Consider the following 25,040-nt stretch of genomic DNA (forward strand, 5'->3'; position numbering starts at 1 on the left):
TTAATTCACTTTCAAATACTGCAATGCAATTCCTACAGTGAATGGAATGGAATGGACTTTCCACTGGCTTTGTATATCTTGTCATGAATATCTGTAAAGTCCATTGCCTTTCTTAAAGGTTTTCTCATTTTAAAAAATGCATTTTCAAACAGATAAGAGATAATTTTAAAAGGACAAAAAGTTCTGAATTTGTGCAGCTGTTTGGCAAAGACAAGATCATTTTAGTAATGTTGACCTTATCAACTGAACAATGCAGTGGCTACACTTTTAGACAGTCTTAATTTTACCTATACCAGTCAATAACTGTTGTCATATATAACAGTACTTTAAGCCTATATGTCCTGCCAAAAAAACCCCAAAACTGACAAAGATTTAAACTATTGTTTTTATTTAATTAAAAGAAAGTGAAGTAATTAAAGATACAGCTCCATCTTTCTGAAAAAAGAGGAAGAGGTCATTTGAACAGCTGACATAAACGAGAGAAGCAAAAGGGAATGTAAAAGTCTTATTCTGGACTTTGAATTGAAGGATGATTTATACCAAATAATTTCCTCATTCAGCCGACCAGCTTTTGGTTTTTTGGCAGTTCTAAGTGACCAGATCATGTCTTTGGTCTTTTTATTTAAATTATTTGTGGGTCATATGTATGATTTAGACAAGCTTTGAGGTACTAAATGTTTACCAGACAACTGCCTCTAAAAGCTGTCTGTTCTGTAAACCTGTACCATCTTAGATCATTTAATGGGTCTGGAGGAACCCATACAAGGATTTGTCTGACCAGATAGGTTAATACTTCAGCAGATACTCAGTGATACTCCTAGGTCACTACTTAGTTTTAGCCTAACACTGAATTATGTTTATTTTTCTGGTTTTTTTTCTGGGACAAAAATTTTTGTCTCTCTCTGCCAGAAAAAAAATATCATAGAGGCATAACTTCAAGAAAGGCAGTCCAAAGGATATTTCTGAAAATTATCTAGACATGACAGAGATTTCTAAAAATGGTAGTTTACATGGTATATGTACCAAATCACTAAGGAATGGAAGGAGTGGTGAGACCAAAGGAGATAAGCGCTCTGTGCAGGGCTTCTAGATTGATTTATTTCTTCCTGGTAATCTTTTCACACAGATTGGTCAGTTGTAAAATAATGTATGAACTGTTGGGAAGTTAGCAAAACATTATCCCAATCACCAGTGACAATGGATGCTTCCATCATTTGTTCCTGTGATATCTGACTGGAAAGACATTTTTTTAGGTGTTATTTTGCTATGGAGGAAGAAAGCACAGAAGGCAATCAGAATTTCTCTAATCCTCGTGCTATTTATGCATGATTTCTTCTTGCATTTATTGTTCTTCCAAGATTGATTGGCTAGCAATGGTAGGAAGTTTTTGGAATGCTATTCCTAATCACAATAAGAAATATTGTAATAGACTACACTGCTGAGATGAAGCAGGCAGTATGACACCTCAGCCATATGCAGTCCTATTTCAGACGGTAGTAGAGGCTAGTAGTAGAGCAGACAGTCCATACTATGTGTGGAGCACACTGGAAACAATGGAATAAGGATTTAAATCGTCCAGCCAAAGCAATTACTGGCATTCCCTTGGCGAGTGGTCTCTGCTGAGCTTGATGAGGGTTTCCATCTGAACTGAGGGGGCTTTAGAGAAGCCACCTGCCACCTTCCTTATGAAGATGTTAAAGATGTTCCTCTTCTCCCACTGTGCAACCTCCATATTAGCAAAAAGAGAATATAAATTCCTCACATTTAGAGACAGATCTTAATAATTTAATTCTTCTGAAGCAGAGTTATTTTATATTCCTTTTCTAAAAGTTCACTTCTTCTCTCTTAGAGCCCTGTAATGCATAATGTATCTAGAATATAGACTAGTTTGACTTGGAAGTAGTCTTAAAGAAGATCTCATTTCATGGGCAGGGACACCACCCTCTAGACCAAGTTGCTCAAAGCCCCATCCAGCCTGGTCTTGAATGCTTCCAGGGATGGGGCATATACAGCTTCTCTGAGCAACCTGTTCCAGTGCCTCACCACTCTCACAATAAAGAATTTCTTCCTGACATTTAATTTAAACCTAATTTATTTCAGTTTTAAACCACTCACTCTTGCCTATCAATACAGATCCTGAAAGAGTTTCCCTTTCCCATTCAGATACTGGAAAGCTCCTATGAAATCTCTCTCCTCTCCTCTCCTCTCCTCTCCTTCCCTCCCCTCCCCTCCCCTCCCCTCCAATCAGCAGCCCAAACTTCCTCCATCTGTCTTTGTAGGGCAGGTGCTCCTATCCTCTGATGAAATTTGTGGCCTCCTCTGGACTCAGTCTAATAACTTTACATCCTTCCTGTGCTGGGACCCCAGAGCTGATGCAGCCCTGCAGGTGGGGTCTCAGCAGAGCAGAGCAGAGGGGCAGAATCCCCTCCCTGGCCCTGCTGCCCACCCTGCTCTGGATGCAGCCCAGCACACGTGTGGCTCTCTGGGCTGTGACCACACAATGACTGGTCATGTCGAGTTTTTTGTCAACCATCACCCCCAAGTCCTTTTCCACAGGACTGCTCTCAAACACTTCTCAGCCCAGCCTGTATTGTGATATATAAACCTGTCCACCTTACAATAAAAACAAGAAATGGGAAAAAATCCAACTGATTAAAGACATGATGTCTCCTATTGAACAATATTTCTCTGGAACTAAGACATACAGGTGTTTTCAAAAGGTTAACATGGAAATTCCTATTAAGTTTTGAGAGATTGTCTGGCTTTCTATTATGTGGATTATGTCAGCAATTACATTATTCAAAATAATACAGACATCTTTGCCTCTCACAGAGCTGCATACTTCATGATGGTTAATTTTTAAATTCTTTTACAGTACAGTAGAAACAAGGTTTTTATTGTGACTATATACTGATTTTACCACAACTGATGAAGCTACCAATTTGTTTAAAGATTCCTGAAAAAACAACATTTTATACCAGCCTTTAAATTTTATGAATAACACAAGAAGAAAACAGTGTCTGGGGATTTTTATTTTTTTTCAGCAAGTATCCTTTGTTTGTTAATTTAATGACAGTTTTACAGTTTTTTCTTTCCTTTCCTTCTCAGTATTTGAACTAAGTTTTTTTTGCAGCTCAAGAAACATGGTGCTTATTGTGTTTCATACATGAAAGAAATTATTTTGATAAAAATATTTTTCTAACTCAATTTTTAATAGTTGAGGAAGGTGGGAGCTAAGGAGGGTTAGATCATTACACCACGGGTGTTTCAGGTCATTCAGGCACTAAGCTAGTTATCAGTAACAGTCTCCATTATGTGACTGTATTAATCTGGAAGAACTGCTCTGTTTGTGAACACCTTCCTCATGGGGAGCAAACATACTACCATATGGGGTGCAAACACACTACCATAAGTGGCTTCTGCATCTTTCAGTTTTTGCTTGACCTTATTCAGACTCTTTTTTCATATTTCATTGTTTAAACTGAAAAAGGGAGAGAGTTGAAAGAGAAGCAAGCCTATTTTCTTGCTTTGAGAGCAGTTGAAAATAAGGATATTTTCTCTCATTTGTTCTCTATGACGTCCACTTAAAAGATGTCACCAATGCAAAAAGAAGAGTATTCAGGGCCACAGGGTCAGTAAGCAGTGCCCATGGCAACTAAGAAACTATTCTGCAGAAGAAAATGCAGTGAGGAGTAAGTGTTTTAATCTCCAACTTCAATCCGTCTACTTCCTGTCTTCAAAATGAGATATAAATCAGACACCGTGGCAATAAGCAATTTTTCATGAAAGGCATGTTTGCAAAAAGGGATTACAAATGGGCAGCAGTGTTTAAGGAATTTAATCATACGATTTGTTAGAAAACTGTTGAGACTAGGAATGACCAGTTCTTTTGAGCACGGTCAGTGAGACACAGTAAAACAGGCTCTGAAAGGCGTGTACCAGTGGCTGTGGCTGACCGCCCTGCCCCCTGCCAGCAGAGTGTGGAGTGTGCTGTGGTGGGATGCGCAAGGCATGCTCCTCAGGCAACATCCATTGTGGGGCACATGCTTTGCCAGCACTACATTTAGAACTTTGCTCACCAGGGAGAAGGAAAAGTTGAAATCCCTCTGTGGATTTCATGGTGTTCTGACAGCTGTGGCAATTTTATAACCAGGAGATTGTTGGTTCATTTTACTTATTGGTTAACATCTGTTATTCTATATACTGATTCCTTCCTGCACTTGGTTTCTGTCCTGAGCTTATACTTCTGTGAGCTCTGGCAGTGTGACATGTTGAAAAGTGCATAAGATAGAATAAATGCTGTGATCCTCATTACATTAACACCCATGGCAGAAAAAAACCCCAACAAATTGAGAGAGAGCTCGTGGGTGGACTTGGCAGTGCTGGGTGTACATTTGGACTTGGTGATCATACTGGTATTTTTCAACCTGAATGAGTCTATGATTCTACAATTCTATGATTCTCATTAGTCTGTCACACTTCAGTCTGGGCTTTGAATGCACTGTTCTGTTCATTATGCTCCTTAAGCAGCACCAGGGTCTGAGCAAGCAAGATTTAAGCTGTGCATAGGACGCCTAGGAGGTTGCAGTTCAGCACCCTGACACCAGCACAAATACCCTTCAAGTCTTTAGTACTGTCCTCAAGGAGGGTTCCTGTTCCAGGGTGAGGTCTCTGTGATTTCACACTGTTGGATCTGGTTGTGGGCAGCTGCGTTGGCAGATGCTGACTTTGGAGTCCCCAGTACTGCTCCTGAAGCAGCTGTATATTGGCCTCACTTGCAGTGGCCATTTGAGGAGGGCCTTCATCTGCTCATTTTTTTTCCTCCCTGTGATACAGAGCTCTGCCCTTTCTCTGGCACAGCTGTTTGGGAGACTGCTCTGAAAACTGAATTATGGCTTTAACAAGAACAAAAAACCCAACCTGACACAGAAATGCCCCGCAGTAAATCAGAGACAGTAGAAACTCGGAAAGTTAGCAGTGCCAGCCTAGCTAGCACTTCACATCATTGTCTCGTCTGATAAAGGTAGTAGAACAGAGCAGCATTTTACTCTGATAAGAAGGACAGAACAGCACAGCCTTGGAGAAATGGATGAAGGATGTAATTTAGGCAAACAGAAGCCACACAAAATGCAAGCAGCATGCCAGCTGAGCTCTGCTGACAAAGCAGAAGTTGTGCAAAACAAGAATAATGCACTTATACAAAAAAGGAGTTTGAGACATGTAAGAAGCAGATGGGACATTGAAAACCACCAAAGGTTTAAGGACTTCTGATAAGGGGTACAACTACGTAAAATAAAGTAATACATAAACATCTAGGCAGTGGGGATAGCTGAAGAATGTGTGATTGGTGTGCATGATAAACACTCTGTTTACGTGATGCTCAGGACACTCAGCTGGAGGAAGGATCCCCCAAGTGACCAATGCACTGCACTAAAGAATGCCTGCTCTCTAGTAGTCAAAACTGCATTAGAAAATTCCTGTCTGGCTGATGTCAGTATCATGCCATGTAGCACACTAAACAGACAAATCACAGACAATGAAAATGTACAGGGATGCCTTGAGGAATCTTTGCAAAAGTTAAAGTCATATGGCTGAAGGCTGAAGATTTTGACCTCTTGATAGCAGAGTGGTAGAGTTTTTCAGTTCTAGTCCTAGACTCTCTTCAAGATATTATTTTGAAGAGAATATTTTAATGTATGACCCAGTACATGCATGCATTTAGGTTCAAGTAGAGATAAATACAGAATTAAATATTTAAAGTGAAGGCCAGTGTTATGTAAAGGAGGCTGCAGTTAAAGAAAAAAAATTACAAATGAAATCTGAAAACATCTTTCGATATAAACAATTGTTGACATTATTGCCATTACCATGGCAATGGTAATCTGTGATGAGAAAAATATGTTTGTGCTAAATGAAGCACCTGGTGGATAAGTATGTATTTATTTTACACATTTTTCCTCTCATGAAGTGAAAATTTGCCAAACAGATGTATTTTCAGAACAGGAAAGCAAATAATTCTGCAGTACAAGTGTTTTCTTTGTCAGGCTGCATTTACTTGGAAAAACTGATGCTTAGCAGCATCACATAATAGCTATATCCCCATATCAGTCTGGCAAAAAACAGTAGGTTTTTTCCTGCATTTGAACTGAACAGGTCAGGTATTAGACTGATGTTCACATAAAAATCAGCTACAAGCCTCTTGGAACTGCCTGCAGGAGAGGATAAAACAAAAAGGGCCATAGGTATAATTTGTATAGCATTTCAGATTTGATACGACCTGATGTGGGACAGGAAGAGAGGTAATATGTGTGTCTGTGTGTGTTAGTGTGTGTGTGTGTGTCTGTGTGTTCAAACATCCATATGACTTCTTTTCAGTTTTCAACTGGACCGTGGTTTTCGCTTATTTTATAAAAAGGCCACTGCACTCACTCAAACTGTACTTCCCTTCTTTAAAGTAAGATTTCAGGGGTTTTTCAAAATTAGAAGTTTGTTCTCAGATCTGTCCCACCTGCAATTTTTCCCTTAAAGTGTTCTTCTTGGTGGTTTGTATCACTTTAATGATGATTTAATGCAAAATATTCCTCAAATTAGAATAATACCAATCAAAAGAAAACTCTCTTTTCTATATATAATAAAAGCAGAATTCATTTTAGTGTCATCAAGACCTGATGTGGGACAGGAAGAGAGGTAATATGTGTGTCTGTGTGTGTGTGTGTCTGTGTGTGTGTGTTCAAACATCTGTATGACTTCTTTTCAGTTTTCAACTGGACCGTGGTTTTCGCTTATTTTATAAAAAGGCCACTGCACTCACTCAAACTGTACTTCCCTTCTTTAAAGTAAGATTTCAGGGGTTTTTCAAAATTAGAAGTTTGTTCTCAGATCTGTCCCACCTGCAATTTTTCCCTTAAAGTGGTCTTCTTGGTGGTTTGTATCACTTTAATGATGATTTAATGCAAAATATTCCTCAAATTAGAATAATACCAATCAAAAGAAAACTCTCTTTTCTATATATAATAAAAGCAGAATTCATTTTAGTGTCATCAATCTTAATGCAACAGTGTTTTCTCCTTATAATATTGCTTTAAAATCAAGATTTCTTCTTGACTTGAAATTTTCCAAAGTTACTTAATTGTGTAGGTTCCAGGTCCTTTTGATTTTTAATGCAAGACACAGAAAAACATTTTTATGTGTTTTCCTGATCTATGCTAGAACATGAAGATGGAAACAATTTTTATATAGAGCCCAAATGTTCAGTGTAGTAAAACTTTGAGAGTGACAAAAGTAATTATTTCTTGCATAGAACCTAACAACAATACTGTGCAGGTGGGCTAGTTTAACTTGATTTTGATTGTTCTTTTCTGGCCAAATGTTTAATTGAAATGGGAGCTAAAAGCAGGGAAAAGTATCTCTCACACACACATACACACACACACACACACACACACGCACAAACACACACATACACACACACACACACACACACACACACACACACACACACGCAGGCATATCTGAGCATAGAACCTAACAACAATACTGTGCAGGTGGGCTAGTTTAACTTGATTTTGATTGTTCTTTTCTGGCCAAATGTTTAATTGAAATGGAAGCTAAAAGCAGGGAAAAGTATCTCTCACACACACACACACACACACACACACACACACACACACACACACACACACACACACACACACACACACACACACACACACACACACACACACACACACACACACACACACACACACACACACACAGAGACAGGCATATCTGAAAGCTGTGGTAGACAATTAGAACATTTCTCTCTAGAAGTCCTGCACAGATGACTCACTGAAAACAAAGGATACAGAGAAATCTCTTCTGTCTGCATTGTTTCATTGCTCCAAGATGTCTGTAGCCTCCAGAGGCAAGAATTAGGATAATTTTTATTGATTCTGTGTCATTGTCTTTTGTCAGAAAGGTTTGGTACTGTGCAAGAAAGTGCTGGACCTTGAAGCTGATCTTTGTGAGTAAAAGGATGATCTGTATCCAGCAAGAAAAAACATAATAGGAGTAAATACTGTCTTACAGCATCTCTTCATAAACTTGAAATTTTCTGGTGGTGACATCTGTGTACTCTCGATGTCATGATACTAGCAGGACATAATTTTACCCTAACTGTACAAGTAAATATTAAATTATGGGTACTCCTTCAGAAAAGCTGGTACAATGTGGCATAGACAGGTCATGTTTTGCTCTCACAATGCCAGCTTAAATTACAGACAATGAAAATGAGTAAAAACTACCTACGTTGAACCTGACATTAGTAAACTTAATACACAGACTATGTGAATAGCAGAAATTCCTCATTGTCTTTATACAGAAAACTAAAACACATCTATAGAACTATTACAGTTAGTGTAAAAAAATTCCTGTCAATGAAACATACCAGTATTTTGGGGGTGGGGGGGTTTGCTAGTTTGAGACATAGCAGACACACATCTAACCTGCATAAAAATAAATAGACTGTAACTAATGTCTCACATATGTAAATACTGTATTAGGTGCACAACATGCATGCATATTAATCAACACATTTGTGTAAGTAAGATTTAAAATGTTGTGATTTGATGAGATAACTGGCATGTTCGAATGACTGAAGGTGTCCAGACTTTGCTGAAGAATTAATCAAGTTAATCTGAATACATACAGGCAGGTTTTGAAGTCACTGAACTATTTTCTGTGGTTTAGGATTTCTCAAGTTATACTGCTTCTTTTCTTATTAAGTGTATTCATAAACACACCTATCATTTCTCTTGATGGTGTCTGACTTCTCTTATACAGGAGCAATGCTGAAGAAACTAGTCAGGTGGTACATAAACATGCAGATCTCAGAAGAAAAATGTATTAGTGAGAGAAAAATTTTTTAAATTATCTTTTCTTGTAAGGAGACATTTTCTCTGGGGTTATGTCATGCATCAAATCAACAGCATGCCTCTGCTTTTGAACTCAAATATAATGAAATTGAAAACTGAGGAATAAGAATCTTACACCCTTCTAATTATTTCTGCTTGTTTCATTTAATTTGGGTAATTACTTATTCATATGCAAAATGTACAGGAGTAGAATTTCTATCCATTGTTCTGAAAGGCAATACATTAGCTGATTTTCACAGAAGTAAAACAGTTGTAAACCATGACTGAAATATTATTTGTTTTGTATATTAGGAAAAACTGGCACATTCTGTAATGCAAGTGCTTCTGTATTTCCAAATACAAAACTTCACAAGTCTTACCATAAAATTGAGTTATTTAATTAAAAAAATATTATTTGGACCAAATATCAAATACAGCGGAGTTTTAAGTGAGTGGAGCAATTGATTGTCAACTTGCCCTTTGGTCATAAATATGGGTTACATTCCAGCACACAGAAAATGGCTGCGCTCACCGTGTCCGACTTGTCAGTTGCTGATTTCACCCCTCAGTGAGGTGACTTTATGGCCATACAGTTCTTCAAAACAGATTGCCAAGTTTTCAGTCCCAGCATAATTGTGCTGGTGCTCAGCTGAGTGATCATGAAAGCAGCAAGATGACCATGGGGCAATGACATATCTCAGTCACAGTGCTGGGAGATCTGTGCTGGGATACAATTCATATAGAAGTCAAAGAGAGTGTCAAATTCCTTTTTCATTTGGATGGTAAATCTACAGTCCAGGTTAGAAAAGATGTGCAGTGTTGTTAGAACAGATCAAGAAATGGATGGCAGCAGTTACAGCAGGTCAACTATTATTTCTTCTTTATTGCTTTTTTAACTGAAGATCAAATTTTAGTTGCAGTGAATGGTTTGTGGTTTTTACTTGGTTTTAAGATAATTTGTCTTTTCATTGTCTGTTCTTGTTTCTTGATGTACTAAAGAAGAACCATAGCCCAGACTTCTCTGCATTTGTCACAATGCAAGACATTGCTTTCAGTTAAAAAATTTAATTAAGTTTAAAAAATTAGTAAGTTTTCTGTAAAATATGTAAAAATATTTGATTGATATAAAGTGTGCTGGATTATGCCCTTTTCTGACTTGTGACTGTATTTCCAGACCTTGTGATTGTAAATACTAATCAACCATAGCCAATGCATGAAATAGGAACTATTCTCAGAAATCAGATCACAGCTGTGTCTTTCTCTATTTTTGGTGTTTTATTGATGATCCTAGTTTTTCTTCATTTTTATAAGTTTTGAAAAGTCAGAAAATTATGCCAGCACAGATTGTCATGATAGATTTGTTCTAAATATCAAAAGATATACAAATGCAAGATTCCTGAGCAGTGCAAATTAGAAAAATCTGTAAAATTGCCTATTTTATTTTACAATAATTACTTAATTCTTGTAACTAATGTGTAAATACTTATCTCTCCATTCCTTGTTTTTCTCACTGTTTTATCTGTGTCATCGGATATAGAAAATGGATCTGTTTCTTAAAAAAAATTCAGTTAGTTTTACACAAGCATCTTCTGTGATTGTGTATTCTGTATGACAGAATCCCAATTCTTTTATAGAAGTCCAATTTTTTGTATTTTATTCACTTTAGATTCCAAAGAAATTTAAGGTTTATTAATAATATAACTGTAAGGATTTTAATGAGGATATATTTGACATTTAATTTCACAAGCACTGAGTTTCGTAAAAAAGCCATGTTCCTCGTAATAGCAGGAAACCTAGCGCAATTACTAGGTAATAGCAGACAAAGACATGTACCAAAGTGGGAGAAATGTTTCTGCTTACAGCAGATTGTAAATATGGATAATAAAATCATGGTATTTCTTCCCTTCTCCCTCTTCCCCATCCATTCTCCCTCTTCCTACAATTCGAGAATGGCAAATGTACCTACCTTCACAGAGGTAGTGTACCTTTGGGCTTAATAATGGCGGTTAAGTTTTAAGAGAAGAAATCTCCAGCATGCAGGGTGTGTGCAGAGGTATCACAGACTATGCAGCATCTCCAGCTACAGGATCAGGTGCTTAGGATGTGCAAGACCAGCTCTCCACTCAGTTGCCATGGTTTTACACTAGTGCATATTATCAAAAGTAATTTGAGTTTTTTTCAGCATTTTGTGGCACAAGGGTCATCTTTTGGCAATGGGTCTTTTTATGGTTACCTTAAAAATAATTTGCTCTTACTTTTCTTTCTTCATTCACCCCATCCCTGGGGTGTTCAAGGCAAGGTTGGATGGTGCTCTGTACAGTCTGATCTAGCAGAAGGTGCCTCTGCCTGTGGCAGGAGTGTTGGAACTTTGTTTCTTCAAATTAAAGGATTAATTTCTGAGTACAGTATGTGCAGAAATAGTCTTTTGGTTCCTCTTCCTCCCCTTAGGAGTTGTTTTGAGGTACTAGACTATCTTCTAGTTAACTGCTACCTTCTCAGCCCCCATGGCACCAAACAAGAGAGGAGAAGCTTCAGTGGTCTCTGTGAGATTGCTTCTTGGGAAAGTGCAGCACATCCGAGGGCACTAGGTCAGGGTTCTTTCCATCATGCTGCACGAACCTGGGTGACATGACAGGATATTTGTGGGCATCTTAGCCACTGCAGTAACCCACATGCTTGTAAGCACAGACCTTCATTTTCCAGGCTTTTAAATGAAAACATCAACCAAAATGACTTAAAGGAACAGGCAATTTTTTAAAATATATATAACATTAAAATCAGGCAGCAGATCAGGACAGGCATCAGTCCCAGCAGCCTGCAGCAGCCTTCATAATATGTCCTAAACCTCAGGATGCAGCTTGGCATTACAGCTACACCATCCTTGTTCGGGTGCTGCAGCAGGCTTTCTTCCTTTTTCTTATTTTTGGTGTTGTTTTTTTTTTTTTAAATTGTGGTCTTTTACTGCATTTTATTGCAACCTTACATTGAGACTCTCTATCCAGTTTCATCAAAAGGAAAACACTTGTTATGTCTTTGTTTATTAGTTGTTTCTAGAGTGAAATTTCTGGTGATCAGCCAGATCTTGCTGTTGGTGGATCAGGTACCAGGCAAGTGGCCATGCATGCAGCTAGGATTACTGGCTGTGACAGAGCGCTTTCAGTTCTAGAGTAAGGTGAAACAAATCTAGTCCTAGTCTGTTTAAGAATGATGTCTCAAGACAACTTTAGTCTTTAGTCCATATTGAAGTGGTCCTATTTCCATTTGCCTGTATATTACCTCTCCTAAGTGGTTGCTCCCAGTCACTCGTTTCCAGTGTTATGAGCACCTTTGCTCTTCTGGTCCTATGGTGAGGCAGTTCAGGGAATTAAACCAGCATGAAAATATTTGTATTCATTAAAGTACCCCTCTGCTGCTCTAAGCATGTCAGACATTTGATAAATGTTCAATACCCATTAACTAGGCCACTTCTCTCTTTTGCAGTGTGTGACAAAAGAGCACTGAAGTCCTTCTGTCCAAGATCCCACCTGTACAAGTAGTGCTTGTCCTAAGTACAGGCTTGTTAAGCATCTGGAAGCGTTTTCTTCCTCACATTCAAAAAGTGCCTGCTAAGTTGAAAGGATGGTGTTAATGATGATTTAAAAGAGAAGGTTTCTGATTGTGATCCATTTCTTTCTCTAACCTCAACATTTCTTCATTGTAACTTTCCACTGTCTTAAAGATTTTTTCTTTAAGATTGTTTCCCTTCTTTTGTTCATGTCCATCTTTCATTACAATTTCTCCTTTTTTATCTCTTGTTTTTCAGTTGCGATCAAGCTCAGAGATTGGCCAGGACATCCTGAATGACTGCCTTGCAATCCAGCCCCTCCAGCCAGCCCTGTCACCACAGGATGCTGTAGATAACACCATGGGACACTCCCCAAGGCCTGCTTGTGATATTTACCCAGGTACAAAATAAGACAGATAAAAAGCTGCTGTATTATTCTCACTTAATAATAGTGATCATTTTGTAGAGTGGAATGTGCTCTGAAATCCATAACTATCTCATAAAAAGGGTAGAATATGAAAGGCAATATAGAAAAAGAACATGTTTTTATATGTTTTTCAGAGGGAAGGAGAACCAATCATACTATATCCATGAAAAGACTTAATACAACATAGATGGATATTTTTTGCTCTATAGGCATTTGATTCTGCTACCAATTTACTTCTACCATTCCTTGGAGACATCTTGATACATTACTTAATTTAAAGTCACAGTATTTTTTCCTCTGCCTTATTCAGGGATCACATACCAGTTTTTAAATTGATCTACAATAAGGAAGTGAAATGTTCCATTATGACTTCACATATTTTGACTATAAATATACAATAAACACATATATACTAATAATGTAATAATCCTATTGTATTTTTTCAGTTAAATATGAGATTTTCCTACTGAAATACCTTTGTCATACCTTCCTACATGTACAATTTTTTGTTAACATTTGAAACTATCAGTAAGTTACGAGTGACAATAAACCTTAAAGCTCAAGAGGGCAATGGGCAGGATGTTAACATTTTTTAATGCAATATTTTAGTAGTTGTGTGGGCTTCTGTTTTTAACTTTCAGGCAAAATGCATTATGTTTTTTATCACTCCAACTTTTAAGTGAGGACCAGGCGTAGGAAGTGAATGAATTGGCCTCACTGATGTTATCTGCAGTGATGAAAATGACATTATATGAAGTGGCCACTTCAATAAGTGGTTTTATTTTATTGAGAGGTTTGTAAAGCTGGCAATTCTATTTAATGTTTATGTCAAGGCTGCTGTGAGTCACACAATAGTTGGTATGATGTAGGTTTATATGACAAAAATCAGGACATTTAAAGCTGTGATTTATTATATTCTATTTTATTAAGTGGTTGTTATCACTTGTATGCTGTTAACTTTTAAATGCCTTAGTCTGAGTACCAACTGAGTGTGACATTTACTATGGGAAAGAAAAGGGAAATTTTAGGTTTTAAAAATGTGATTTTGGCCAGAGAAACTCTGGGAACATGTAGTTGGTTATAGTTGTTTATTTTACATTGTGCATTGAGAGGGAGTTGGATAGTGAGGAATGTTGAGATTTTTTTTTTTTTAATTATTTATGGTTTTACCAAGTGTAACATGCAAAACTGAGAAATAACAAAGATTCAGCATTTTATTTTCTTTTCAAGTTCCTAGACAGAATGGAAGCTGGGATGGCGCAGTGTGTCAGATTTCAGAAATTGAGGGTATTCTCACAGGAGATGGCCACAGCAGTCTGTTGAGCACTCCTCCCTAGCTTCCAGGCTGTGCTTAAATGTCCAGCTCTGTCTGCTGGGTCAGTCCAAACACAGGCTGACAGTGGCTTGAACAAGCAGCTGCCCAAGACAAGCTGGGTAAAGCTGCTCTGCTGCCTCCAGCCAGCCCTCAGCTGGCAATTGTCTGCCATCATGATGTTTCATAGACAGCTTCTGAGACTGAGACATAACTTTCTGTAGTCTCATTCGTGCATTGTCTTTCAATACTTGATGTTTGCAGCACCACTAACTATGAACCTTCTTTGATATAATATTTTGGAAGTTTCTTTCATGGCACTGCTTCCTGTTAGATGGCAATTTTTATGGTAATTAAGCAATGTAATCTTATCAGTATTAATTTCTGTGTAAATAATAATCTGCTTTCTCTTACGTCTTCCCAGCTGTCTATAATTTGGCAAAGTTCTTGTAGTTCTAGTAATTTGTGTTGTTTCACATCAGTTAGAGGGTACTATGTCAGGCATAAAGCAGTCCGTGTCACTCCATTTTGACAACTACTTGATCCAGTTGAAATAAATAGTTTCATTAACTACTCACCAAGGATACTGCAGGATGATATACTATGTGAACAAATGAGATAAATCTGGCAGGCAGGGAATTATTTTATTGAAATGGAAACATGAAAATTATTCACATCAAATAGAGAGGAAAGTAAAATGCACAAAAACCTAAGTGTCTTGCCTCAGAAAATCTACCCTTCAAAATTTACTGAAAACTTTTTTTTTTTTAATATAGCTTTGGGACTTATGAAAAGTTAAATACATTATACCTCAAACTGGGTACTGTTTGAGATAGCACATTAGCTGAAATGTCTCTACTTTTAAAGTAGAAGGAAGAAAAATTTTCATTCTTCCAGTAGTGTCCAATCAAACTGTTCTTACATGAAGGTGACTTCACTTACTATTGATGCACATTTAAAGCAAAGGTAGCTGTTTTTCTTGTAGAAGAAGTCTACAGAGTAAATGTTTGAAAGCAAATTATTATAAATAGGTCAGAAATGTCAGAAGTACATGTTTAGATGCAAGTCCATTTTCACTTACATAGTAAAACACCTGTAGTGACCACTATATAGTTTCTCAGTACTGATGAATTACAGAATCTATAGACACAGAGACTTTTAAATTAAATACAACAATAACCTTTTTGAATACAGATCTATCACTTGGTGTTAAGTCTTCAAAAGAGCTTTTTCTTATCATGTAGTCTTTATAACTTCATAGAAGAAATCCAAACTGATTATTATCTTACTAACACAGTGAGGTAGCATTACAGCTTCTTTGCTTAAAACTATGACTAAATTATGTTTATGTGTCTAAAGCAAACAGAATAAGGGCTAAGCATTGTGAAAGTATCCATGTTTAAATTTTGAACAATACCTAGGCATTTTGGTTTACTCAATTCACAGAATGAAGATGAGAGCAATACACTCATATTAACATGGGCATGATGTTTTTTTCCTGTTGTGAAATATTATGAACTTACTTTGTATAGAGCAATCTGGAATCACTAAAACCATAAGAATCATAAGTAATGCAGTGGAAAAAACCCCATCTTTTTACTGTACTGTTTGGATAAAGCTTGACCATTTCATATTTAATCATCAGCCAGAATATATAATTGATTTATAAGTAGTTACTGAATATCACACTAAGTTCTGCTCCAGAGCAAGCAAAGGATCTTTCTAAAGCTTGTCAAGTGCATAATTTTCTTTGAAAGTTGGAATTTAAAAATTATGTCAGTAAAGTTACAGAACTTATTTGAATTCTGAGTATTTTTTAAATAATGTCTTACGTTGTATTGTGAAAGTTTGATCTAACTACTTCTATGTGTATGACTTGCTGTGCTTTGCTTGAGTTGTGCTTTTCTTTGTTTTTTTTCCTCACTGAAGTTCTACTAAGTTGGGTGCTCTGTTCACATAATAAGAAAAAATCCAATCCCCCAGGAGTTTTTATCTGAGGTAATGATAGGAAAGTAGGTAGGTACAACAGGCAGGTAGAGATTAAGGACACATACAAGAAGAGATTAATGAAATTATTAAAGAAATTGTCCTAGTGAGTCCTAAGAGATGTCTGAAAAAAAAAATCTGATTTTCTTTTTTAAAAAGTGGTCTGTTATTTTCTTTAAAAATATTTTTTAAGGATGATAGCATTGGAAAGTAGTTACAGCTCATTCCTGCAAAACAAAAACAAGAATGAGAAGGAAGAACTGACATATGAATGGCCCTTGCTATGAAAAACAGAATTGTATTTGATGCATAGGGAATGGATTTAAAAGGAGCAGTAATGTAAGACTACCAATAATGAAGAGGATCTCTGTTTTCACTGTTTAGGCTGAATTTAATTATTACATACATATCTAGAACACCTGCTTAATGTGATGTAGTCATAGGTTGGACCATACACACATTACAGCGGGCAAAAAAGTGTTAATAATATTATCTTAGTTTAAGGAGGATAGTTTGCTTTCCCTCAGACTTGCCCTTTTATTTACCAGTTTTACTTATGAGTTTATAATTTCTATTTTGGGACAACTTCATGGTTCTCCAAAAATTGATATAATGTTTGGGTTCCCATTTTTAAGATCATTTAACAACGGGCTACTACAAACATTGTAGGCAACACGGCCACTTGCACCTTTTGTAGTTCCATTCATCATTATGAGACTGAAATTCAGAAACTGCAATCCACTAAAAGATAAGAAAATGAAAGGCAGGGATGTGATCCAGAGATGCCATTTCAGGAATGGCTTAAAAGACTAGTCCCTGCTTTATTGCTTCAGTACTTTAATCTTTTCCAGTAACTATGATCTACCTGTAAAATACCTGAAAAGACATAGAAAGGCAGTGCAGGTGGTCAATGTGACAGACCAGCTTTGGAGACAGACTTATCTTGAAAATGCAATTTTTACTTCTGCTGTACTTCTTAGTGCATGATGGCTTCTTGAGTTTCATGTTCTCTGGAGACTTCAGATTTACAGGTGAGCTGAGGATAAAGGTAAAACAGAAAATAGGTTTTTCCTTAGCTGGGCTTACCACTTACAACTCAGCACATATCCACATACTCCTGGCTACAAAATCCTGTGGACTTCCTAAGGGAAGTGAAAGAGGGGAATATATGCAGGTGATGCTTTCAAGTGCAAAAATTATTTTATATTTTTCCTTCTGCGCAATAGTAAATCATTTGTTGTCAAGGAGCTCATAAATATTCCTTACAGAAATAGAAGGCTGTATTTAGTAATTAAAAAATAAGGCAACCTTGCAAATGTATGTGTGTAACTAACTGAGCTACACAATTAAATATTCACATTGTCTTTCTACATAGTAAGAACTCTCATCCGTACTCCAAATTCATACTGTCAATAACTAGAGGAGAGATATTTTGGTGGCAGAAATTGTTTTTAAGAGTGCTGGTAGTAAGTCCAAGATGCTTTTCAATTAGAGCACTTTTGGTCATTTGCACATTTCTGCATTTGAATATGTTCCATGAAATTACAGGTTTCTGACTCCATTGAAAAATAGCTTTTTTTGGCCTTAGATTCTGTGACACTTTCAATGCTACTTTTTGGCTTTCTTTTTCTTAAAGAAACCTTATTCAGAATCATCCTTTTCTCTTTCAACCACCTAAATTGTTCCTATGGTGAGGTACATGTGAATTTAGCTTCTCATAGACAACTGTTTGCAGAAATATTCTCATGGAAAATTCTTATGTACTGATAAATGGATATGTGATGAGACTCCAGAAAAGAAAACACAACTCCTTCCTCTCTTTAGCTGAAACTTTGTGTCTGTCACCCAAACTGAGGTTCATAGTCAGGACTAAGTTGGACTAAGCTATATCCATCTTGTAAATAATGTTGTTGTTTGGAATTTTTAAGGGATAGAGAGGAACAGCACTCATGATTCTTTGGTTTTTATTGAGGTTGCTTGGGGTTTTTTTCAAAATATCTGAACATGTTTAAAATTGCTTTAAAGGTCTTAATTTATTCTGAGTTGATAAGCCTTCTTGTAGAAACCCTTTTTGTTACATAATCATAGAATGATAAAATCACAGAATGGTTTGCATTGGAAGAATTCTTAAAGATCATCTGGTTCCACCCCCCATGCCATGGACAGGGCACTTTCCATTAGATCAGATTTCTCAAAGACCCCATCCATCCTGGCCTTGAACACTTCCAGGGTTGTGGCATCCACAGCTTCTCAAGGCAGCTTTTTCCAGTATCTCACCACTTCACAGTAAAGAATTTCTTCCTGACATCTAATCTAAACCTCTTCTCTTATTGTTTAAAACCCACTTTAAACTAACAACTATAAATCTTTGTGTTTGGACCTACGTGGTGGTGCTACACTGGAGTCAGTGAGCATGCTGGTTGTCACAAACATTTCACAGAACCACAGAATCACTAGGCTGGAAGAGATCTTTAAGATCAATGAGTCCAATACATGCCCTAACACCTCAACTAAATAATGGCACATCCAATCTTTTTAAACACATACACACCCCCAGTTCCCTTCCCAGCCACACTGTTCCCAGCCTCTAGCATTGCAGAGGGTTATTGTGGCCAAAATGCAGACTCAACACTTGGATTTATTAAACTTCATCCTATTGGACTCTGCCCACCCATCCAACCATTCCAGGTCTCTCTGAAGAGCCTCCTACCCTGCAACAGATCCTGGCTTAGTGTCATCTGCAAATTTACTAATGAAAGACTCAATCCCCTCATCCTTGTTGTCAGTGAAGACATTAAACAGAGCTGGCCCCAGCACAGACCCCTGAGGACACCATTGGTGCCTGGCCCCAGCTGGATGCAGCACTGCTCACCAGCACTCTCTGGGCCCGGCCATCCAGCCAGTTCCTAACCCAGCACAGAGTGCTCCTGTCCAAGCCGTGGGCTGCCAGCTTTTCCAGGAGTGTTCTGTGGGAGACAACGTCAAAGGTCTTGCTGAACTCCAGGTACACAACATCCATAGCCTTTCCTGCATCCACCAGGCAGGTCACCTGGTCATAAAATGAGATCAGGTTGGTCAAACATGACCGACCCCTCCTAAACCCATGTCTTGCTCAGTTTCATACCATCTGAATCAGGAATTTAATGGGATCAGGATTGAAAAGACATTGGAAAGGTATTTACTGGCAGTACTTTGAGCAAGTAACTCACATGTAACACAGCCTGAACCAGCTAGAAAATGTGCAAGCATGGCTTACAAAATACTTGTATGGAATGCTAATGGTGGTTGTGGAAGAGAACGGCTACATCAAGATGAACAACTCTTGCTGCCTCGTGCTGAAGATCTGGTCATAATCCAACCTTTTTACTCCTGATCCTGAAGAGGTTAATTCTAAATGCAAAGATCACAGTACTGGTAAACTAAGCCATTGTATATTTTTAAACAGTTTTATTAGTTTTTGTCGTCGTAAAATGCAAGTTACCCTATTTTGCCAATGAATAACTTAAATAGTTCCTTCTTATTTAGACAATCAGGGCATTCCTTTGCAGTGTCCTGATTCATTAAATATTCTCTCTGCTTTTGCTGTCAGAATGTGTGCTTGATTGTTTTTCAGTATTTTCTTCTGTGCTGCATATAAGATAAAATAAGAATTTCAAAAGTTCATTCCTTTGTTTTTATCTTCTGCACTTGTCTTTGTGCTATGCTGAGAGACAGACATGGAAAAAGTAACTTTTGGGGTGCATGAGCAAAGTGGAAAAAAAAATTCCCCTGTCTTAGTAAGAAGATGTCCTCAGCTTCTTCTTTGCAACTTTGCTGTTTTAAGTGATGTCTTATCTTCCTGCGGGACCTGCCTCCTCTGTTCCGCTTTAAGGATTGGGATGTCTTCTGCTGTCAGATATCTGTCGTCACTTGGGTTGTGATTAGGAGGCTCTGGTCCACACACAAATTAGCAAAGAGCAGAGCCTGGTACCAAAGTCAGCCTCTGTTCCTCCAGCTTTGACCACCAGTGTCAACTTCCCCTAATCTTTGACATTACCTCTACAGCATCTGTATTGGATGCTTTTATTCACAAACTGGTGACTGCAGATGACTGTCTGTCGTCTTGCACTGTGTGTCATTTCCACCTGATGAAAGATGTCCAGGGCAGCTCCTTAAAGGGGCTACAGCATGATTAGACTCCTGAGTGTCCTCCTTAACTCCTTCTTAGCTTGGTGAATTCCAGTGTGTCACAAAGGTGGGCTTGTAAGGATTAATAGAGTCTTTCCAAAAGGAGGCTGAGGACTTGGGAGGTGAGGTGAATTTTCACCTTTTTGATCTTCTGTTGCAAAATTGACACCTGTGAATGAGAAAATGATGACCTGTGAAATCATTTCCTTGAAGACTGATCTATGGTGAGGCTACCTCTAATGCAGTCTTTCTTCTGCTAGGATTGTAGCATACATGGGCTATTTCAGCCTAGAAAGATGTTTTACTACTGACGGTGCCCCCTGGGGAACTGGTTTAAACTCTAGGATTTTATCAAGAAATTAAAATCATTAGCTCCAACATATTCACTAGCATAATGAAAATTTCAAAGGTAGAATTTTACTCTATAACCTAGGCCTGAACAATATTTTTTTTTTTTAAGACATAGGAAGATACAACAGACAAACAGGAGAAGTAATTTTTATCTTTTAGACAGACTATCTAATTCATCCTCTGGGCTCATAAAATATTTAAGAGCATGTATTTGTCTACCAGTCAACATCAGCATAAGCTACCTGACACAAATGTCAGTAGAAATAGCTGGGTAACTGGATTTTCAGAGATACAAAGATTTAAATTTTTCTGATTTAAACTTTTTTTTTTTTAGAAATTCTATAATGAAAATTTCATAGGTAGAATTTTACTCTATAACCTAGGCCTGAACAATATTTTTTTTTTTTAAGACATAGGAAGATACAACAGACAAACAGGAGAAGTAATTTTTATCTTTTAGACAGACTATCTAATTCATCCTCTGGGCTCATAAAATATTTAAGAGCATGTATTTGTCTACCAGTCAACATCAGCATAAGCTACCTGACACAAATGTCAGTAGAAATAGCTTCTAGATATTTGACATAAAAATCAATTGCTCAGATGTGTTTTGATTTTCATAGTTAGACATTCCCTAAATTATTTTCAGCACTCTTTCCAATGATTTAGATAGGGTATGGTACTACAGATGTGGAAATCTATAGTTCATTGAACCAGAAGTCTACCAAATCACAAGTCTGAAGATGCCTAAGTAAATGGTTTTTAGTGGAAAAGTCAAGATAACATCTCACACTAAATACTAAACTCTTACTATCTGCTCATGGATACTTAAACATTATTTTAAAAATTTCTTTTTCAGTGCTCTCAGTGATAAATTGCTGTATTTCACTAATGTATTTCAAAGTATTTAATTTCCTTGAGTGACAGATATGACAGTAATTTGAAGAGTGCAAAATCCCCAATTATAAACCTAAAAACAACATTTACTAGATTTCAATTACTGGTAAATGAGTATAATTTCTTTGGATGGAAGCAATATTCACTCTGCCTTGTATCAGGAAGACAGAAGAACATGTTGCGTCAGGAAATTAACAACAGGTGAAAGTACATTTTTATTTCAGATTTCACGTGTGAATTCAGCCAGTTCTGCATCTGTCTGAGATAGAGCTTACTGCCTCATGATCACTGGAGCTCATCTACTTGGTTCATTCCCTCCTCCCCACTCTGCCCCCATGATCCTGGTCTTTTTCCCTTGTGCTGGCTCTGGCCCTCTGTGCACACCTCGGGGCTGGCCATGCTCTTGTGCCTGACACACAGGCTCTTCTGTCCCAGTACTGTTGCCTCTTCGATGCATGGCCTGTCCATCCATACCCAATGTTTGCCAGAGCATGAGGTGATAGGCAGGGACACATTAATAGTTGTTATAGGTATAAATGTAATTATAAAAGGCAGTGATCTTATTAGCCCATTTCTGAGGTTTGTCTGCTGTAAAACCATAGCAGAGGTGCCTAGAGTAAGACTTCCTTCATTCAAGTTATTGAATCCATTTCAGACATCAAGATAATAGAGTACTCTACAGAATAATAAAAAGCTAACATGGTATAGTCCTTTATCATGTGTTAAGTGTATACACACTCTCTAAAAAGGCTTAAAGTGCTAATTCCCTTATGTGGAACTGCTTTAGATTTAAAAAAAGTTCCAGTGTCTTCATTTAGGTAGTGTGACAAATGACAATTTAAATTCAGAAAAGGAAAAAAGTATTACAACAGTGTTGGTTTGATTACAATACATAGGGCAGAAGCTAAGGGAAATGTTTAAACAAACAGCTAAGGCAAAATCTGTGTATTGAATCTAACACAGTACACTCACCTAGGGGCCTTGCGAGTAGGCTGTGACCTCACTTCATGGGTATGACGAGAACAGCGAAAACATGAACAAACCTTCAGTAGAGAAAATGGCAGAGATAGTGACTTGGAAAGGTGTGAATCATTCTGTTTATTTCAACCTCATTGTTTAGAGGACTGCAGGATTTAGGAGTGCAAGGAGAGCATCTGTTGCCCCTCATGCTAGTACGGGTCAGACTAGGTGCCCTTTGAAGGTCCCTTCCAACCCAAACTGTTCTGTGGTTCTGTGCTGTGTAGTTGCTGACACACTGTGCATGCCCAGGGTCACTTTAGAGCTAGGACAGGCTGACCAGCACTTATTGCAGCAGAAGGCTGTATTTGTTAGACTGAAGCTGATTCAAACTGGCCTGGCTGTTTTTTGATGCTGGGGGCCAACTTGTGCCACTTTTGGACAGCAGATTCAGTTTTACTAGAGACAGGAGCAGAAGGAAATGAGCATTTTCCCTACATTTCCACATGCCATGGGATAGAGAAATAATGGGAGGGTTTCTTTTAAATCTATCTCTTCTAGGTGGTGGGAGGGAAAGTGTGGACTTGATTAAGCCTTATTAAGGTGAGAAACTGAGCCAAACATGGAACACATCTCACATTGCATTCATTATGTGTACAACACTCTGAGAACACATAGTGTAAGGCAGTTAGAGAGTTTGAATCTAAGAAATCACTTCATTTGTCAAAGGAGAGAGCATAAATAATAAATGTACAGATTTACACTTTGTCTGTCCCAGCTTTTTGATACTAATTTTGAGTGCTGCACTAATATGAATATATAGAGGTGCCTGGTCACAGCTCCCTTCCTTAAATTCCAGTTTAAATTCCGCTTAAATTCTTCTTTCATCTTCTCACCAGAGAGAAGATGAGGTACTGGTCAGAGAGTTTGTTTGTTCTTTCTGCCATCCCTTCTCTCAGCTAGATATTCGTTTTCTTGCCGAAAATATTTCTGTTATGCAAGAAGATTGCATTCCTTAAAAAAAAATGAAAAATACAAGAATGACAACAACAACAAAAAACCCAAAAACCAAACTAAAACAAACAAACAAAAACCTCTGAAACGAAAACACTCACAAAACTTGTAGCAGAGAAATCATTGGAGAGAAACATGCATCATAGGTAGGTAAAAAATTAGGCTTTTGTTATTTTGGTCAAAGGAATATATTCATCACTTTGGGGAAAACATCTTATTTTTTCAATTTTGTTCCTGGCAAAAGGTATGCTTTCCTTAAATGTGTTTTTAAAGCAGGTTTATTTGATTGTCACTGATAGGTAGCCAGATTAACTTATGGTGCAATATGCTGGGTTTCACCATGCTGGGTTGCAACAGAATGTTTCCTTCACTGACAGCAGACTGAGGATCTGTAAAGACACTAAGACACAGCGTAAAGTGTGAGTTCAAAGAATGTGAATTCACAGAAAGAATGTCAGAGCAGAGAATGGAGACATCATCCCAGATTTTCTGGATTTTCCTAGAAATAAAAAGGCACTCGGGAAGGAATGATCATGGATTTTTCTTAATTTAACCTTGTCAGAAAGCGCAGCACTGCACAGGACAGTGTTGGACACAGCAACCTCTTACAGGGAGCTTGTAGTTCAGTCCTCTGTCCAGCCAAACATTCAGCTCAGTGAGATGAAAGCCTGATCACCTTACTGTGTGAACTGCATAACATCTGGATATGTTCCCAAACTGCTGAAGCTCAGCAAAAAGGACTCAGCCAATTAAAAGAGCAGCAAGTCAATAAATTGTGTTTACAAGTTGTTCAAAGAAAACTATGGCCTCTGAAGGAAAAAAAAAAGAAAAACAGGGTTTTCAGCTTTAATGTTCAATTTCCACGTCAGCAACATATCTGTAGCAACCATAAGGATTCATTTTGTCTGAGTGGTGGCATATGCTTTAATTTACATTGCAAAGTTGAGGAAAAAAAAAAAAAAAAGAAGAATGAAGACAGAACTACATCCAACACAGTTACATAGTTGCTGTCTCAAATATTTAATGTTAGTAGCATTTTGTGCCATAGTGTAGCATGGATTAATGGAAGGCAAATTATGTCTTTTATATGCAGGTGCAGTTTCCTTTCTTTCAATATATAGAGAAAAATATTTAAAAAATTTAAAAAATACTCAGTTGCAGTGAAATGAATCGAGGAGTTGCAAAGCACTTGGGTTTCTAGGTGAAAAAACATCTTATATATATTATGGCTACAGAGACAGAAGAGGTGGTTTCCCCACTCGAAAAAGGATTTATTTGTAGATGGCCAACCATGATGAAATTAACTAAATTAAAGCACTATATAAATACACAATTTATACTCTATATTGTGACTCTTAGATTTCCTCTTCCCTTCTTTTTCCACACATTTCTTGCGTTGTGCATGTAGTTGTAGTGACTGTTTACTGTGCTAGCTCCAGTAAAGCATGTGGCATTGTACGTGGTATTTTAACTAATCTCAGCAAAACAGGT

At 37.5% G+C, this 25,040-nt stretch overlaps 1 protein-coding gene across 1 annotated transcript in view; it reads left to right on the forward strand.

Annotated features, from left to right (window-relative positions):
* GLIS3 (GLIS family zinc finger 3) overlaps nucleotides 1–25,040 on the forward strand; it is a 159,413-nt gene that overhangs the window by 119,501 nt on the left and 14,872 nt on the right. The window contains exon 6 of the mRNA XM_039730014.1: nucleotides 12,697–12,838. Coding sequence (XP_039585948.1) covers nucleotides 12,697–12,838 — 142 coding nt within the window. The remainder of the gene's footprint in view (nucleotides 1–12,696; nucleotides 12,839–25,040) is intronic.

Source organism: Passer montanus, unplaced genomic scaffold, assembly GCF_014805655.1.
Source record: "Passer montanus isolate IOZ18808 unplaced genomic scaffold, ASM1480565v1 scaffold7, whole genome shotgun sequence".
NCBI lineage: Eukaryota > Metazoa > Chordata > Aves > Passeriformes > Passeridae > Passer > Passer montanus.